This window comes from Petaurus breviceps, unplaced genomic scaffold (genome assembly GCF_028583685.1).
Source record: "Petaurus breviceps papuanus isolate PSGF00001 unplaced genomic scaffold, PetGlider_PUasm1.0 175, whole genome shotgun sequence".
Classification (NCBI taxonomy): Eukaryota; Metazoa; Chordata; class Mammalia; order Diprotodontia; family Petauridae; genus Petaurus; species Petaurus breviceps.
In genome coordinates this window covers 5,754,054-5,771,854 of record NW_027185764.1, presented here as the reverse complement: position 1 = coordinate 5,771,854, position 17,801 = coordinate 5,754,054, and the positions used below count along the sequence as shown (strand labels likewise).

At 50.9% G+C, this 17,801-nt stretch overlaps 3 protein-coding genes across 5 annotated transcripts; 2 read left to right on the top strand and 1 right to left on the bottom strand.

The window, feature by feature from the left end:
* The first annotated feature begins 13 nt into the window (after window positions 1-13).
* BCKDK (branched chain keto acid dehydrogenase kinase) lies at window positions 14-4,838 on the top strand. Of its 2 annotated transcripts, XM_069084620.1 has the most exons (13): window positions 17-166; window positions 514-589; window positions 793-1,130; window positions 1,231-1,299; window positions 1,403-1,513; window positions 2,005-2,052; window positions 2,223-2,342; window positions 2,463-2,561; window positions 2,765-2,838; window positions 2,933-3,061; window positions 3,148-3,237; window positions 3,568-3,726; window positions 3,828-4,838. In XM_069084620.1, the coding sequence occupies exons 3-13, from the start codon at window positions 942-944 to the stop codon at window positions 3,970-3,972; spliced, it is 1,233 nt and encodes a 410-aa protein (XP_068940721.1). In that variant the 5' UTR covers window positions 17-166; window positions 514-589; window positions 793-941; the 3' UTR covers window positions 3,973-4,838. The 2 variants fall into 2 exon arrangements, with proteins under 2 accessions (XP_068940720.1, XP_068940721.1); XM_069084619.1 differs by lacking the exon at window positions 514-589 and having other exon boundaries at window positions 14-166.
* Window positions 4,839-6,272: 1,434 nt separating this feature from the next.
* On the top strand, window positions 6,273-15,190 carry KAT8 (lysine acetyltransferase 8). 2 transcript variants are annotated; one of them, XM_069084618.1, is made up of 11 exons: window positions 6,273-7,022; window positions 10,134-10,208; window positions 10,352-10,527; window positions 11,733-11,786; window positions 11,963-12,127; window positions 12,852-12,941; window positions 13,436-13,534; window positions 13,644-13,761; window positions 13,860-14,010; window positions 14,266-14,420; window positions 15,004-15,190. In XM_069084618.1, the coding sequence occupies exons 1-11, from the start codon at window positions 6,704-6,706 to the stop codon at window positions 15,066-15,068; spliced, it is 1,467 nt and encodes a 488-aa protein (XP_068940719.1). In that variant the 5' UTR covers window positions 6,273-6,703; the 3' UTR covers window positions 15,069-15,190. The 2 variants fall into 2 exon arrangements, with proteins under 2 accessions (XP_068940719.1, XP_068940718.1); XM_069084617.1 differs by having other exon boundaries at window positions 6,368-7,022; window positions 13,436-13,576; window positions 13,668-13,761.
* A 90-nt stretch (window positions 15,191-15,280) lies between these two features.
* Window positions 15,281-17,768, bottom strand: PRSS8 (serine protease 8). The gene is made up of 4 exons (XM_069084621.1): window positions 17,570-17,768; window positions 17,179-17,450; window positions 16,906-17,072; window positions 15,281-16,573 (listed from the first exon to the last, which is right to left on the bottom strand). Exons 1-4 carry the CDS (start codon window positions 17,719-17,721, stop codon window positions 16,262-16,264), a joined length of 903 nt encoding a protein of 300 aa, XP_068940722.1. The 5' UTR covers window positions 17,722-17,768; the 3' UTR covers window positions 15,281-16,261.
* Window positions 17,769-17,801: the final 33 nt, after the last annotated feature.

Here is a 17,801-nt window from a genome sequence, read left to right as displayed (position 1 = left end):
GGGGGGGGGGGCGGGGGGGGGGGGGGGGGGGGGGGGGGGGGGGGGGTAGCACCGGGGGAGGCAGCAGCAGAGGGCGCAGGCAGCTTGGCTCCGCTTTGTCGTCTCACTCTGGCACCCGGGTCGGATCCGCTCTGCTCCTCGCCCCCCTCCCTTCCTGGCCCAGGCGGTAAGTGCGGGCCTCACATGGCATACCCCCCACGCGGACCCTACCATTGTGGGGTCTTACATTGCAGGCCCTGAGGAGGGATCTACCACTGCGCCGACGTGGGGGGTGGGGGTTGTGGGGGAAAGGGAGGGCATTGGAGGTTACCTGGGCGCTACCATATGTTTGGGGGGTAGTGTGGAGGAGAGGGGAAGCGGGACAGGACCGCAGGAGGTGTCCCCGGGGCGGAGGAACCCCCCCACCTCCGGGTCGGGTTGTTTGCGGATGACCGGCCCCCCCCAGCTCGGCTGGGTCATCTTTGTGCCTAGATCCCCTTTGCGGGCTGCCAGCGCTCGTGCTTTTTCTCCCAGGATCCAGCCTAGCCGTCCGCAGGAGGCTGCCTGTGCCCCGCTGCTGAAGTTTGTTTCCTGCAGAAGGGAAAAAAGGGTCAGCCCTTGCCCTCCTCCTCCTCCTCCCCCCGCATCCCCCAGTAGCCAGACGCTGCTCTCCTCCTCCAGGAGGGAACTCTGTGTCTAGTTTGGGGTCCCGGCTTAAGAACGGCCCCGGAGCAGCTTCAGGAAAGTCCCTGGAGGTAGAACTGGGATGGTTCTGTTCTCACGGTCACAATTTCCTCTACCTTCTTCCAACAGATGGGAGTGGGTCTACCAAGCCTGCCCTCCCCCCTAAGCCTAAGGTAAGCCCACTCCTCCAGCCTCACCTACATACCTGCCTGTTCTGTCCCACTTCTGGGGTTCACTCGGAGGCCCGTCAAGAAGGATAAACAGGTGGGGACGGGACAATGCTCTTGGCATCAGTGCTGGGGAGCGGCCACCGTGGGGGCCCCCTGCTCTGGCCACTCGCGTCCCCGCCACTCCGGCTCTGGTCTACTTCGGCCACTGACACCCATCACATGGAACTGGCCAGAGAGCGGTCCAAGACTGTCACCTCTTTCTACAACCAGTCAGCCATTGATGCTGTGGCTGAGAAGGTGGGCTATGGAAGAGGAAGAGGGCATGCCAGGGCAGGGAGGGTTTGGAGGAAGTAGCAAGGTTATGTTGGGAGCTATCAGCCGTCTATCTATATTGCAGCCCTCTGTCCGTCTTACTCCAACCATGATGTTGTACTCAGGCCGTTCCCAGGATGGCAGCCATCTGCTGGTAAGGGTCCCGTGGTTCCTCTCCTTGAGGCCCCCAGTCATTCACAACTCCTGCCCTACTCTGAGCTTTCTGCCCATCACACATCTACATCCTTGCCTTCCAGAAAAGTGCCCGATACCTACATCATGAGCTCCCTGTGCGCATAGCTCACCGGATCAAGGGCTTCCGAAGTTTGCCTTTTATCATTGGCTGCAATCCTACCATTCTCCATGTGGTAAAAACAGACCCTCCTGCCTGGGGGAAGGGGAAACTCCAGCTTCTGGAGATGTAGAAACCAAGCACAGCCAGCTATGGGGAAAGAGGGAAGGCTGGGGGAGACTGACTTGGCTGGGTTGGGGGAGGAGGTGAGGAGGTGGACATAGCGCCATAAAAATGTCACAGCTGAAGGGACTTGGACAGTCTTTTAGTCTCCAGCTCCTTGTTTTCTAGACAAGAACACCAGAGTCCTAAAAGACTGGAATGAGCCCAAGGTCACGTGCCAGTCAGAGGGAAAGCTAGGGCTAGAGCTTGGTCCTAATTCCCATCTTGGGCCTTTTCCCACTTAAGCATTGAGTTGGTTTTTGTAGCACACTGCCTCTTTAACTGCTAGAGATCTGGGGTGGGAGGTGGTGTGTGATTGTGGAGCACTGAGTGATAAGGGGGCCAAAGAATCATTAGTTAGCCCTGTAATCCTCTCCTCTCTTTACCGTCTCTCTTTTCTTTCAGCATGAACTCTATATCCGAGCCTTCCAGAAGCTGAGTGAATTTGCCCCGGTAAGCTGGAGAAATCCTGGGGGCGGTGGGGAGTGAAGGGACCAAGGATTGGTATGCAGGACTTCTGGAAGGGAGCAGTCTGTGGGGTTTGGAGGGCATATTGAAGGGACCTTGTACAAGAGAGGAACCTTGTGAACTCAGGACAGTCTGATGACCTTGCTGACCCCTAGATAACGGACCAGGCATCTGAGGCCCAGTATTGCCAGTTGGTCCGTCAGCTCTTGGATGATCACAAAGATGTGGTAACTCTTCTGGCTGAGGGACTTCGAGAGTGCCGGAAGCATATCCAGGTAGGGCCCCAGAGCCATCTTAAGAGGGATGAAGGGGTACCTCGAGAGAGCCCACAACTGGGTTGAAGAGAAAGAAGGAAAGAGGTCCATATCCCTCGGCTTCTTCTCCTTCCCTCTCAGGATGAGAAGCTGGTCCGATATTTCTTGGATAAGACACTGACATCACGGCTGGGGATCCGTATGTTGGCCACCCATCACCTGGCCCTGCATGAGGACAAGGTGCTAATGCCTGGAGGGGTGGGCAGGGTAGCTCACGATGCCCTAGGAGGGAAATAAGGATTAGGTAACAGTCTCTTAGATCAGAATTTCAGGCTTGAGATTGAACTGGAAACAGCTGAGTCTGCTGGGGGAGGGTTTCTTGGCTAAGAGGGAGCTGCCTATGTCTAACCCCTTAACCTCCATGTACTTCCTCCCCTCTCCAGCCTGACTTTGTGGGGATCATCTGTACTCGACTCTCCCCAAAGAAGATCATTGAAAAGTGGGTGGACTTTGCCAGGTGAGGGGAGGACAAGGGGAGGGAAACTGGAAGGGGGACCACCTGAGGAGACTGAACAGGCTGAGGTCCCCCATCCCCTTGTGCTGTTCCCCAGGAGGCTGTGTGAGCACAAGTATGGGAATGCCCCTCGAGTTCGCATCAATGGCCATGTAGCTGCCCGGTTCCCCTTCATCCCAATGCCCCTGGACTACATTCTTCCTGAGCTGCTGAAGAATGCCATGAGGTGGGGCCCAGGGTCCTGGGAGCAGGGTTGTGGGCAGGGAGGATTGCTAATAACAATCCCACCTGGGTTTGCTCCCCTCATCCCAGGGCCACAATGGAAAGCCACCTAGACACTCCATACAACGTCCCGGATATTGTCATCACTATTGCCAATAATGATATCGACCTCATCATCAGGTTTGAATGGGGATGAGTTTTAGGGGCCGTCATGTAGTGCGAGGAGCCTGGGGTATGGGTGGTGGGAAGCTGAGGCTAGAAGTGGGAAAAGGCGGGACCCCAAGCCCTGGATTCTGGGGAAGGGGATGTTGTAGGGAAGATAAGATCAGAGAAAGAATGACCTGCCCTAGAAGAGTGCAGTCTGATTTGTACACCAAGGAAACATGGCTGCAAGCCCAGGAAATCCAGAGTACAGGAAAAGTCTGAGGTGGGTGGTTTAATAAGGGAAGGTCTTCTGGTAGAAGTGATCCCTGCAAATGGCCTTAGCATGGCATGGCTGGCTTCTGTTAGAATTTCAGATCGGGGTGGGGGCATCGCTCACCACCACTTGGACAAAGTGATGGACTACCACTTCACCACGGCTGAAGCCAGCACTCAAGACCCCCGAATCAATCCACTTTTTGGTCACCTGGATATGAACAGCAATGGCCAGTCAGGACCTATGCATGGGTGAGGCTTCCCCCTTCCCAGATTTTAGCAGTTCATGGAGGAAGGGGGAAACAAAGGGCTACGACGTTAAGACATCACACTCATTGCTTCCATCCATCCAGGTTTGGTTTTGGTCTGCCTACATCCCGGGCCTATGCAGAATACTTAGGTGGCTCCCTCCGGCTCCAGTCCTTGCAGGGGATTGGCACAGATGTCTACCTACGACTTCGGCACATTGATGGCAAGGAAGAGAGCTTCCGGATCTGACCCATTAGCCTGGCCTTGCCCGGCCCAGCCCCTGCCTCTTTCCCTCTCTCACCATAATACTGTCCTTCCCCCCCCACCCCTTCCTTACAGGTCTTGCAGCTTGGTCTGAAGTATTGTGAGCCAGGAGCTCCCCTCAGGACCTTTGCTAATGGCTCAGTCTGGGATCTCTGAACCTTTTTTCTCTTGCTGTTGCACCTTGGACTCTGGGCAATCAGGACTTAGACTCCCAGCTCCCCTTGAGCCCACTAGACCAGGGTTGGTAACTCAATTTCCATCCACCAATTACTACAGTCCTTCCTTTCATCCCTTTCCTCCTTTTTCCTATCTTCTCTGCTTCTGGCTTTCTGGCCCAGAGCTGGGGATGATGGGGTGGGGTGGGGGGGCATTTGGGGGCCCCAGAGGCCTCCTTCATCATATATGTTGCTGGGGAAGTGGGTTGGGGGGTCTGTGAACCCCCTTTCCCTCCCCTTCTACTGCTGTGTTTGTAATATTAAAGTGCACATTTTGAAAGCCCCTCCCCCAGGGCACGGTGTGTGTGTCCTGGCTGGCTGGGGTTCAGCCAGACTTTCCTGTCTGCCTTTTCCCAGGACAAAGCTGGGGGTCACCTTGTCTCTTCCCCCTTGTCCACAGACAGGTAGGCCTGGCTGGGGGTGGGGCACACTTTGCTTTTCAAGGAGATCTATGGGGATAACAACTATTCATTTCATAGGACTTAGAGCTGGAAAAAAACTTCAGAAAAACTGGAAAAATAAGATCAACCCCCCTCACTTTACAAATGACGAGACCAAAGCCCAGAAAATAGACTGATTTGTCTAAGGCAAGGGTAGCAAGTAAAAAAAGGATTTGAACTCTTCTTTGATTTGAAATCCAGCTATTTCTGAAATCCATCTTCTCTCTTGTCATAACTAGGAAATCTTCCCTGAGTTCTAACCCTAATCCTGGGATCTTCTGTCTTTTTGCTAGTTCCTTTGTGGGGCCAGAGACCTGTTGGAAGTGAGGAGGAATGTCTGGTGAGATCTTCAGTTTAGCTCTTCCAAAAGAGGAAATCATTGTCGATCATGACATCCTCAGGTTCCTCTCATTCTCCCCAAGGCTCCTTATTTCTATTTCCTTTCCACTGTCCAAAGTTAATGAGGTCACAGGGGCCGCCTGACATTCTGATCCCAGGAGGCTGTTAAAAATACTCACCCTTGGCTGGATTGTGACACCCACGTTGGCCTCCTGCCTGTCTTTATGAATCCTGGCCAGCAGGCTTCTGACTGCAGGGTACTTGGGAACTTGGGCCTGGCTCAGAAGATAGGAAGGAGGAAGGTGCAGGGGATAGGGGAAAATTAGGAGGCTGGATTTTAGATGAAGCAGGTGAGATACTAGTAAGGAGGAAATTGATCTGTCTAGTCTAGACAGGTGTGGAATTCACTGCTTCCTATTTCTAGATTCATTGACTCATTAATTAGGGCTAATTCAGGCCCTATCTGCCATGAATGTACATACAGCTGCCTCGCCCTCTCATAACTGTGACGTGTCTTTCTTTCTCAGGAGGATGTTCAGAGGGGAGTCCTGACCTATAGCTCAGATGGCCTGAGCTCCACAAAGTCATTCCTAACCTTCTCTCTATCCTTCTGTGACCATCTTCCTTCCCCTCCCCCCAAGTGCCTGTTCTATGAGTTCAACTCATTAAGACTCCCCCAAAGAGGAGGCCTTGAGATCTTTCGGGAGTAGGGGAGAAGAGACTAAGTGCTTGTTGCTTTGAATCATCCAAGTATGTATTTGAGCTCTATGGTCTTTAGGAGAAAACCAGCCCATAAAATAGGATCGCACAGACCCACTCCAGGAGAGTAACACTGTCAAACTGAGGGGCTTGTTGGGAGTTGAGGAGCAGAGGTTTATAGACTAGCGGTTCGTAAGCTGGGGTCCACAGATGAGTTTGTGGACGGGAAATGCGTCCATGACCTCGGGCAGGGAAAAGAACCGCTACAGCTTTAATTTCCTTTTTAGCCCTCGGATTTGGACATTTAAAAAGCGTTCTGAGGAGCAGTCCCTGGGCTCTAAGACCTCGTCCATCCCTCCCTTTCTTTCAGCTGCCCACAATATCTGAACTCTCCTTGTCACAGCCTCTAAAATCTCTTGGAGCTGAGCTGGCACCACCCCCAGAGCCATTGTGGTGCCGTGGAAGGAGGTCTGGGCCCCGATTTAGAGTATTCTCAAATACTCAAATGCCAGCTCTGCCACTTGGTTAGCTGCGGGACCGTGCATCAGTCGCTTCTCCTCTTAAGCCTCGGCCTCCGCCTCTGTAAAATGGGAACAATCTTTCCTGCCCGACCCATCTCCCGGGGTGGTAGAGAGCGACGCACTTGAAAACCTTGAAAAATAAACCTTGAAAAGAGGAGCGGAGGTCAGGAGGTGGGGGAGGGGCCCAGCGCCAGCCAGAAGTTATCTCTACTGCCATCTTTTGCCGTTGCCCAGCAACGGGGAATGCAACTCGACCCACCCATTCATTTCCTGCGTTTCCCGTTAAAAAGGAGAATGTAATCCCCAATTCTGGGAGCCTAAGAGAAACTGCCGTGTTTATGACGTAGTCAAGGGGGCCGCCCTACTTGCTAAAGCCGGACACGTACATGTCGTACGGAAGAAATGGGCCAGGGGAAAGAAACGAGGCGGCCCGGGCCGTGTCTACCAATCGGTGACGGGCTGCGCTCCTGTTCGGGCGGTGCGTGCCCTCAGCGACTCAATCATGGAGCGCTACGTCACACGACTACACCTCCCCGTGCTTCTAGAGGGCCCCGTTCTGCCGTACGGAAATTTGGGGACGTCGAGGCGCCTGATTCTTGCGTCACTTCCGGTCGGTTTGATGGCGACTGCAAGCTCAGCGACGGCGGCTGCGGTCGGAGCCCCGGGGGAGGGCGAGGCCGGGGGCGGGGAGAGAACTGTGGCTGAAGGGACCTCCCCGCCCCCAGGCCGCGCCTCCCCTCCGGTCCCGGCCCGCGGCGAGCCCGAGGTCACGGTGGAAATCGGAGAAACCTACTTGTGCAGACGTCCGGATAGTACCTGGCGTAAGGGCGGGGGATGTGGAGTAGCGCTGGGGGTGGGGGCTGGGGGGTGGGGATGGAAGTCGGGGCCGCGCCGCCCTCCCTCTGGGGCCTGGGGCTCCTGGATGTGGGAAGGAGACCCGATCCACCGGCGCCCTGTCTGGGGCGTCCTGAGAGAGGGGAGTGCGGGGCTGGGCTTTGATGGCCCGGCTAGAGCTTTAAAAGGTCATGCAGAGAAACGGTAAGAGAGGCAGGAGGTACCTTCCAGAGAAAGGGAGAAGGAGCCGACGTCCCCCTGTGTCATGAGGGTCTGCAGAAGCACTTTTATTCACGTCACCTAATTTTATCCTCAAAAACCCGAGGTATCGCCACCGTTAATCCCGTTTCACAGAAAAAGAGGCAGAGGCTTAGTGGGAGTGAAGGACCCAGGGTCAGAGAGCTGCTGTTCTCGGCAGCCTTCGAAGCCGGTTTGTTGCCGTCTCCGTGTTCAGCAGTTCTGCTCTGCCGAGCTGACTTCACTGAGGAGTGAATGAGTGTTGGAGGCTTTGCTGTAAGTGGGAAAAGCGATCCGTTTGAAGTCAGAGCACCGGGGTCTCTTTATACGGCCTTGGGCTTTCAGTTTCCTCGTCATTGAAGTAATTAAAGCAGTCTCAAGCCGTATTTGGAGAGGTGCGTTTGTTCTTCCAAGATCCACACTTCGGAGTTATCTTTGACGTCTTTCTCCTTCCATCGTTGGCATCATCATCTCTTCTCCTTTCCATCCATTTGCAGACACCTTAGTTCAGCTGTCAGGTCTCCCACAGACTTGTAATAGCCTCCTCATTGGAAAGAAGCATTTGTACCAAGCACCATGCTTAATGCAGGAGATGGCCCCTTTCTCATGGAATTCACATGTCTGTGTACAGTTGGAAGGAAGGCAGTGGTAGGGAGGAGGGTCATTGGAAAAGGCCTCCTGCAGAAAGTGGCATATGAGTGTTGAGTCTTAGAGAAAGCCAGGAGGACGAAGGAAAGAGGAAGAGAGCGTTTCATCCATGGGGACAATCAGTGAAAAAGGATATAGTCAAGGATGGGGTATCTCATGGGAAGAGCAGCAAGAAGCCTGATGTTGCTGAATTGTAGGGTATATGGAGGAGCATTAAGTATGAGACAACTGGAAAGTTAGGGGCTAAGTCGTGAAGCGCTTTAAAAGCAAAATGAGATTTTATATTTGATCCTGGAGGTCATGAGCAGCCACTGGAGTTTAGTGTGTGTGTCCAACAGACCTATGCTTGAGGAAGATCACCTTGGTAACCAAATGAAGGATGAATTGGTGTGGGGAGACCCTTTAGGAAGAAGACCAACTAGATGATAATTTGTATTATCAACCTAGGGTGATGATGATGGTTGCTATGTACATAGTCATCTAAGGTGTACAAATGTTATTTCATTTGATCCTCACGATAACCCTGGGAGATAAATGTTATTATCCCCATTTTATATGTGAAGAAGCTGAGGCAGGGGTTAAGTCACTTGCCTAGGGTCATACAGTATCTAAGGCCAGAGTTGAGCTCAGATCTTCCTGACATCAGGTCCAGCAATTATTGCAGTTATCTCCTAATGGATCTCATTTGTCTGCAGTCTTTCCCCTTTCTCTTTCACATTTTTTGGGGCTCCTAGGTCTGTCATTTAATCTACACTACCCCAAGAGTTTCCACTTATTTTTGTTTTTGTTCTTTAAACTAGCCCTCTAGTACTGAGATTAAGTGACTTGTTCAAAACTCCAAGGCCTCTGTTATACCATACTGCTTCTCCTTATTAATCCCTGGGTATGTGTCTTTCCCAGCTTTAAAAAGAACAACAGAAACCTCTTCCTCCCTATCTGAATACAAACTCTTTCTCCTTTCATTCAGAGCCTTCTGTAATTTGATTCCCAGCTACCTTTTCAACCTTATATTACCTTTCACACACTTTTATGTTCCACTCTGACTGAACCAGCTGAGCTTTTTCACAAGTGGCAATGGAACTCCTTTCCAGTGAGATCTGGAGTCGAAAGACCTAGGTTTGGTTCTGGGAATTGCTTCTTATTATCATGCATGGCTTCAGGCGTGTTGAGTGTTAACCAAACATTCCTTACCGAGTACCTTTTCTGGGTTCTCATTGTGTATTGTGCTGGCTCATTTTCACTGTCCCATCTCATGCCTATAGTATATTCTTTTGTCCTTTACATCTCTACATCAGCACATTAACCTTAAAGCCCACTTTAAGTGCCATTGCCTTAAGGAAGCCTTCCTTAACTTTATCTCCCCTCTTTCCCACCTTCAACTAAAAGTATTCTCTCTATCACATTTTTGGGTCTCTCCTGTACTGGTTTTCAGTACTTTACCACACATTATGCCTTTCTTTGTATACAAGTATTCATTCCCCTTACACTATGTCTGCCACGATTTTTTTGGTACTTAGTAAACAATGAGAATTGATAACTCTGCTATACCTCCTCTTAGACCACATTGTTATACAATGTTCAGTTTTAGAACCCTTGTTATATAAAGGACATTGACAACGGGGGAATTTGTTCAGAGTGAGATAATCAAAAAAGTGAGAGGACTGGAGTCTAGGCCATTAAGATTAGTTGAAGGAGCTACTGGTATTAAACTTGGAGGAGATGAGGCTTAGAAGAATGATGGGACTTCTTCCAGTATTGGAAGGGCAATTATGTGGAAGGAGCATTAAACTTGTTCGAAGTTTAGCCTAAGAAGGCAATATTTGGAGCGGTTTTATGCATCCATAACTTCCTGACAGAGCTATTAAAAAGTAGAAGGGTGGGGCGGCCAGGTAGCACATCGTGTAAGAGCACCGGCTCCAGTGTCAGGATGATCTGGAGATCCGAGTCCTGGGCTCAGACACTTAGCACCCACCCAGAAATACCTGGCCGTGGAACCTTGAGCAAGTTACTTAACCCCGACTGCTTAAAAAAAAAAAAGTAGAAAGGTGTTCCTCAGGGGAATATGGGAGGAGTGGTCTGGTGATTATTACAAGTGGGCCAGCGAGGTTACAAATTGTCCTCACTGCATGGGAGGGTCCTTACTCTCCCAGGGTCCCCAACCCCCTTATCCCTGTCTCATCCTCCTTACAACTTCAAGGTTTCTTGTTCTGTAGACTCAGCAGAGGTGATTCAGTCCCGTGTGAATGACCAAGAAGGACGAGAGGAATTCTACGTACATTATGTGGGCTGTGAGTACCTGTATTTTCTGGAGACAGGATGTTTTTCTCCTAGACCAGGAAGAATTAAGTGGGCGCCTCAGAGAACAGAAATTGGAATGGGGAGGTGGGTGGGACACTTGAGTTTTCTCCTCTTAACTTCTCACCTCTCTCAGTTAACCGTCGGCTGGATGAATGGGTGGACAAGAATCGACTAGCCTTGACCAAGACAGTGAAAGAAGCTGTTCAGAAGAACTCTGAGAAGTACCTAAGTGAGCTGGCAGAGCAGCCTGAGCGCAAGATCACCCGAAACCAGAAACGCAAGCATGATGAGATCAACCATGTGCAGAAGGTCTGCAGTCGCCTCCGGAGGCCTGAGGGGAAGCCAAGACATGGGAGATCTTTGATAGGCTTTGCCACTGATTGATTAACTGGGTCACTACTGGAAAAACCACTTCATCTTTCTGCATCTGCTTACTCTGAAACATGAAGGGGGTGACCAAGTTAGCCTTCTCAAGCCACTTTTTACTCTAAAGTTTAGCTAAACAGAGAGCTTCAACTTTGTTTATTAGTACTTGGCCTGGTACTGTGTGCTTAAGATATGGGGGAAAGTTCCTGCTAAGTTTACCTCTTGGTTAAGTGAATGAGAAAAGTCATTTTTCTGAGACCTGAGAGATTTAAGATAGGTGGGACCACTTCCAGCTAGGAGGGATCCTGAAGCTTCCTTTAGGAGGTAGCATCTGACCTATGTTTGCCTTTGAAGGAAGAGACAAATTTCAACAGACAAGAGATAAAGGAGTGGGAGGAGGAAGTATGTAGATTATTTTGGGGCTAAGGAAATAGCATTTGCCAATTCCATAGAGGGTAGGATGAGATCATGGAATTATGAACAGTCTCGTTTGGAAGGGGTGTAGTGGGTGAAGGATTTCCTGTACTGATGCTCCCCATGAGGCATCCTTTCTGGCAACTCATTTCCCAGAACCTGCTGGAGAGCAAAGCCCAGCTTCATCTTTTTCTGTTCTGTTCCAGTCCTTAATTCTTAGTCCATGAACAGGATTGTCTCAATTGTCTACCATCTGTATGGGAGACAGATGTTTAAAGTAGGCCTTCTGCCTTGGAAGAACTCACTTTAGTTGGGGAGAATAAAACAAGACACAAGAAAAGTAAAATTAACAGTACTGTGTGGTAAATGCCAAATGGTCAGTGATAATCAGACACAGATAATATTAGTGAGAGAGAATGCATCATTAAACAGATGCCAGACCGGTTCTGCAAGATGATGTCAGAAAAGGGAAAGTAGGAGAGGGTCTTAATCTTGAAGTTTAATCAGAATTAGGATAGAAGGACAAAGAAGAAGGAGAAAGGCACATCTTGGGCAGAGGTACAGAGAGGGACAGGAATGGCCCATGTTGGATAATGGAGATCAGTAGTAGTGAAAGATAATTTACAAATTGTTTCCAAATTGTGGTGAGTTTTAAAGGGAAGCCATGCTTTGCTGGGGGTATGATAGGATGAAAGTGTTTTTTATTCCTTCTCTCCTCTTCCTTTCCCCACCAGACCTATGCAGAGATGGATCCCACAACAGCAGCACTAGAAAAGGAACATGAGGCGGTAAGCAAACAGGAAGGAAACCAGACCTCTCACTACCAATGCCCCTGGTTCCCTGTCCAGTCAGCCTGGTCTCTTCTCACTCCTCTACCATTTGAATATGACCCCTCTCCTAGGGTTATCATGGAGAGCCGCCACTCAGTTGTCTCTTTTTAGCCTTTTACCTTCTCTGCCCACAGATTACCAAGGTGAAGTACGTGGACAAGATTCACATTGGGAACTATGAGATTGATGCCTGGTACTTCTCCCCATTCCCAGAAGATTATGGGAAACAGCCCAAACTTTGGCTCTGCGAATACTGCCTGAAGTACATGAAGTTTGAGAAGAGCTACCGTTTCCATTTGGTGAGACCTGACTGAAGCCTGCTTAGCCAGTGTTGTGGGACACTTGCAGTACCCTGGGCTTGGGAGACAGGAGAGCCACTGGGGAAGTGAGGAAGAGAGACGATACATAACAAGAAGCCAAGTGTGGAAAGGAACCTCAGGGTTCAGCTTAGCAGGGACCAGCACCCAAGTCTTGACAGTTAGAAGTTCTCCCTATAACATGGCAGATGAAGCGTGGTTGTGGCATCAGGGCTAGTGAAGGTCAGAGCCAGAGCAGTTGATGGAAAAAGAACCCTAGGACATTGGAGTTGGAGTGCAGCCTCGAGAGCCTGGCCATCAAAGGTTCTTCACCTTTTTGTGAGTCTTGGACTCTTTGGGCAGTCTTACCTGGTGAAGCTCATGGACCCCTTCTCAGAATAATGTTTTCAGATAATTGAAGGAAATGCTAAATTTGAGTTTAGTGAAAGTAAAAATAAAATCTTTTTCCACCTCTCCTTTCTCTCCCCTGTCCAAGGACCTCAAGTCCCAAGAGGAAGAGACAGCTTGCAGTCACACATTGTTTAGCCCAAACTAAGTTACCCTAGTTCTTCTGACTCCTGTTCCAGGATTCTTGGAACTTTAGTCTGTTATAGGAGTTTGGGTTGTTATGCTCTCCAACTTGCATGCTGGACTGCCTCTCTATCTTTGGAGCTAATCGAAGCTAATCCCATGGTAAGAGTCAAACTCATCTGTTCTTCCATCCCAGGGTCAGTGCCAGTGGAGACAGCCACCTGGCAAGGAAATCTACCGAAAGAACAACATCTCTGTGTATGAGGTGGATGGCAAAGACCATAAGGTGTGTTCCAGGGCCTTGGGATGGAATCTGAGTGCTTTCCCTCATAACGGGAGGCAGTTTTTCTCAGTGTTGTCCTTGATGAGGTCTCAAAGGTACTCAAGACATTGTCTTTGGTGGGAAGGTCTCATGGGATGTTTTCCCTCAAAATTAGGCAGATTCAATTTAACAGAAATTTTAAGATTTACTTTGTTCAAGGTACTGTGCAAAGACAAAAAAAATTAAACATTTTCTGCGCTCAGGAAGCTTACTTACCTTTTACTGGGGCTCCCACTCTAAGTGGCTGTTATTTTTATCAGCATCATCCAGGAAACCATCCCCTAAGGAGACTGGTTTCCTTTTTCTTGAGGGCTTCTGTTTGGAGTGGGAGGTTGGGGGTTCTGAGGGCATCTCCCACTCTTGTTGTAATTCCAGAAAAATTGAAGTTACTGTACAAAAAATGTTAGTTTCTTGGGCGAACCCCTAATCCTATTCCATCCTTTTCTCCCACCCTTAAGATATATTGCCAGAACCTGTGTCTATTGGCCAAGCTCTTCCTGGACCACAAGACCCTGTACTTTGATGTGGAACCATTTGTCTTCTACATCTTGACCGAGGTGGACAGACAGGGGGCCCACATTGTGGGCTACTTCTCTAAGGTGCCAGCTGGGGCACAGGAGGGATGGGTGTTAGGTTGGGATGGTCCAGTATCTATTTCCTGACTAGTTCTCTACCCGCCTGCCCCTGAAGGAGAAGGAGTCCCCAGATGGGAATAATGTGGCCTGTATCCTGACCCTCCCCCCATATCAACGCCGAGGTTATGGCAAGTTCCTCATTGCCTTCAGTGAGTTGAATTTCCTGTGATAGGAAAGGGAGCGAGGGAGGGAAGGGTGTCTGGGGTGGGGTGGAAGTGCCAGGTCCTCAACCCCACCCATCCCTAAGGTTACGAATTGTCGAAGTTGGAGAGTACAGTGGGTTCTCCAGAGAAACCACTGTCAGACCTGGGCAAACTGAGCTATCGTAGTTACTGGTCCTGGGTCCTGCTGGAGATCTTGAGGGACTTCCGGGGCACACTGTCCATTAAAGACCTCAGGTAAGGATGGCCATATTCTTGTTCTTTCCTACCACTCCAGTTCCACTTCAGGGGCAGAACAGAGGGTGTGAGGGAGGCAGGGAGGGTGAGTGTCTTTCGCTCTCTAGCTCCCCAAATGGACTGGAATATGGCCATGTCCTTTCCTCTCCATCTTCCCACCCCCCATTGCCCTTTCAAGGACATGGAAATTGCCTGGGGCTGGCTGAGAGGAAGCCCCTCAGCTCTCAGTGCTTCTGTTCCCCCTCACTCCCACAGCCAGATGACCAGCATCACCCAGAATGACATCATCAGTACTCTGCAGTCACTCAACATGGTCAAATACTGGAAAGGGCAGCATGTCATCTGTGTCACTCCCAAGCTAGTAGAAGAGCACCTTAAGAGTGCCCAGTACAAGAAGCCACCCATCACAGGTACCACGGGGCGGGGGTGGTCAGAAAGACAATGTGAAGCCAGACATGCCCCTGTTTACTGGGGGGTTCCAGACTCCCATCTGTTGGCCGCACAGGCCTTCCTATGGCCCCTGTCTCATGATCACAAAACCGGTCCTACCTGCTCCTGTCTACCAGTGGCAAGCAGTACCCGGCTCTCTGGAGGAGGCCGGTCCTCCCTCCCCCTCAAGGATTCACTCAATATGCTCTTTTGTTCTTACTTAGGCTCATTGAAACTTGGCCCAGGGCCCTCCTGCCAACGTGGGCTCCCTCTCAGGGAAACCTAGAATGTTAGAATTGGCAGACACCTCAGCCTAGAACCCCAGTCTCTTGCATCAGATATGCATAGTCAAACAAAGTTTGACCATGTTAAAGACATGCATGAGCGCGCACACACACACACACACACACACACACCCCTCCCCCCCTCATTCTGCAACGACTTAGCCACTTCTCTGTCAGGGGGCGGGTATCACTGTCTGCTTTCCTAGCCCCTGGTCTCTGCCCTGGAGCAGGCAGGCAGAGGCTGCCCTTCCCATCTGACTTTTTTCTCCTTTCCCTACAGTGGACTCAGTTTGTCTCAAGTGGGCACCGCCCAAACACAAGCAAGTAAAGTTGTCCAAGAAGTGAGTGGCACCCCGCGCCCTCCCCGCTGTGAGGGGCACCTCTTCTCCCAGTTTGTAAATATGTATAGACTTGTCTGCCCACCCTCAAGCCCTCAGATATTTTTGTAATAAAGAGTCACTGGACAATTGCAGAGTTGGTTATTTGGGCAGGGAGAAAGGGGAAGAATGATGCCTGGGGCTGCGGGGTCAGTGACCTGAGACTCGACAGGCTACCTATTGCTTATAGAGATGGTTTATTATGCGCAGTAGGACTGATGCCTTCCCCTGCTGTGCGTGCACCTGTGCACAAACACATACCTACACACACACACACACACACACACCCTCACCCTCTCCCGGGGTGGCTCAGTCCTCCAGGGTGCAGTAGAGGAGGGAAGGAGCCCAACAAGCGGTGGCTACAGTGTAGGGTCCTGTGTAGGAAGGACCAGTGGTGAGCGCCTTCAGGGACTGGGGTATGGAGGGGGCCAGTCGGGCAGGAGCTTGATCCTTCATGAAGAGCTGTGTTATGGGCATGCAGTTGCTCTCTGCTGGACACATTCAGTACTTGGAGGTTGGCTTTTGTGGAGATGCCCAGGCTCCACTAAATCTCTGGGGTCTGACATGGGTTGAGATGAAGGGGCCAAGTCCTCCAGAAGAATAGCAGCAGAATTTCCAGTGGCAGCCAGAGAAATACCTGGCCCAGCCCCTCAGAAGAAGAGTCCCAGACTGTTCACTAAGGTCTCTGCTAAGAAATTTCTTGACAACAAACAGCCACAAATTCTGAGAGTAAAGAAAGGTTCAGGCCACAAACAACTCAAAGAAAGCCTCAGACCACACACCAAGAACCACTGCTTTCCTGGTGTGGAAGAAGCTGGCTCAAAGGTCAGGAAGTCCCCTCAGTCCCTCCTCAGCACTCATGGAATTATAACTGGAAGGGACCTCAGAGGCCATCTAATCCAATCTTCTCATTTTACAGATGAGGAAACTGAGTCTGAAGTTATTGATCCCCAAGGTACACAGATAATAAGTGTTCAGGGCCGTTGATGACCACAAATTCACAATCTGAAGCTTCAGGTCCCAGTGAGAAGGGAATGTCTCAGTCCTTTAGGGTTGGGGGCGGGGATCAGTAAAGTGTCAGTTGTCCAGGAGGCAGTGAGTGGATAAGGGACTAAGCCCTCCAGCCAAACCAGGCAAAGTCTGTAGAAATCATGCTCTGTTCTAGAGCAGGAGGTAACAAAAGACTGACACACTGAGGGACAGCAGCAGGCTTGGGGCCAGGAGGGCTGAGGCTGAGGTGAGCTTGCTGAGTTCCTTTTTGCACAAGTCCATATCCAAGTGGGACTCTTTAGTCAGGGATACATAGTGGGGCTGGATCTCTGAGACTTTGTGGTGGATCCATGAAGCATAGCTAGCAGTCAGAGTATAGACTCCAGGCCTGTTGGGAGCCCCACAGGCATCTCCCCAGCTCACAACACCAGCCAAGAACCAGCGGCCTCCCACTGGGCAAGAGAGTGGCCCTCCAGAATCTCCCTGGAGATGAGAAACCACAAAAGGTTAGAACAGGAAGGACTTTGGAGATGTAGTCCAACCCCATCATTTTACAGATGAGGAAACTGAGGCAAGGAGGAAGGAAGTTGACTTCCCTAATGTCATATAACTAGTAGATTTGAGAAGCCTCCACAGCTGAGTTTCAGCTCCTTTTAGGGCCATCAAATCCGTAAAAGACTCAGACATGTGACCCCATCAGGGCCCAGGTGGAATCCAGTATCTCAGTCCCTGATTCTTCTTAGGACTCAGGTGTCCTATTCTCTTCCTTTTTCATGCCCCCTGCCCCCTCCTCCTGCCCAAGACCAGGCCCTCACCTGGCAGGCATCTTTGCCACCTTGTACGAAGCCAGCACACACCATGTCTGGCTGGATGACATGCGGCTCCTCAGGATCAGGCTTTATGTTGTAAAGACAGTTGCATGTCTCTCGGCTAATCAAAGGCACCTCCAGCTGCTGTAAGATCTTGGGGTTGGGAAGACTCACTGCAGCAAAAGGAGATTAAAAAGACCATGTATCAAATCCTCCACCCTCTCCATCTCTGAGGAATGTCACTGGCCCTGGCGACCCCTCCAGTCACAGGAACCTTACCTGAGCTGTGTGTATTGCCCCAGCCCGTGACAGTGCAGTGGAGTCCATTGGGGAAGGAGGCATTGGCTGCCGGCAGGCAAACAGGACGGATGTACCTTGAGAAGGTCACTGGAGACTTGAGCTGAAGGAGAGCGATGTCACCCTGGGAGCCCTCTTCCAAATAGTCAGGATGGGTGAAGACCTTGGCTACAGTCTTGACCTCTGCGTCAGGGTTATAGGCGCTGAGCTGGTGGGCCCCCAGCTTCACTTCGTAGTCCTCTAGCATGTGCTCCCTGAGAAGAGGCAAAGTAAGGAAGAGAGCTGGGACCAAGGCTTCCCTCCATTTCTGAATCTCTCCCGACAATCCTCCCCAAGAACTGTCGACTCCATCCCTCCCAACCCGTGGTCTAACCTTGGGAAGCAGTGGGCCGCTGTCAGCACCCACTCTTTGGATACAAGAGAGCCACCGCATACGTGGACGCCATTGTAAGTGATGCTGACCTGCCATGGCCACTGGCCTGGGGAGGCATTGGTACCTCCCACAATTCGTGACTGTGAGGCCATGCCACAGGGAACTTCTGCAAGAGGGCAAAGGGAGGAGGGGCTGTGTAGGGCCTTCAGTGGCCAGGGGCTACTGGACCCCT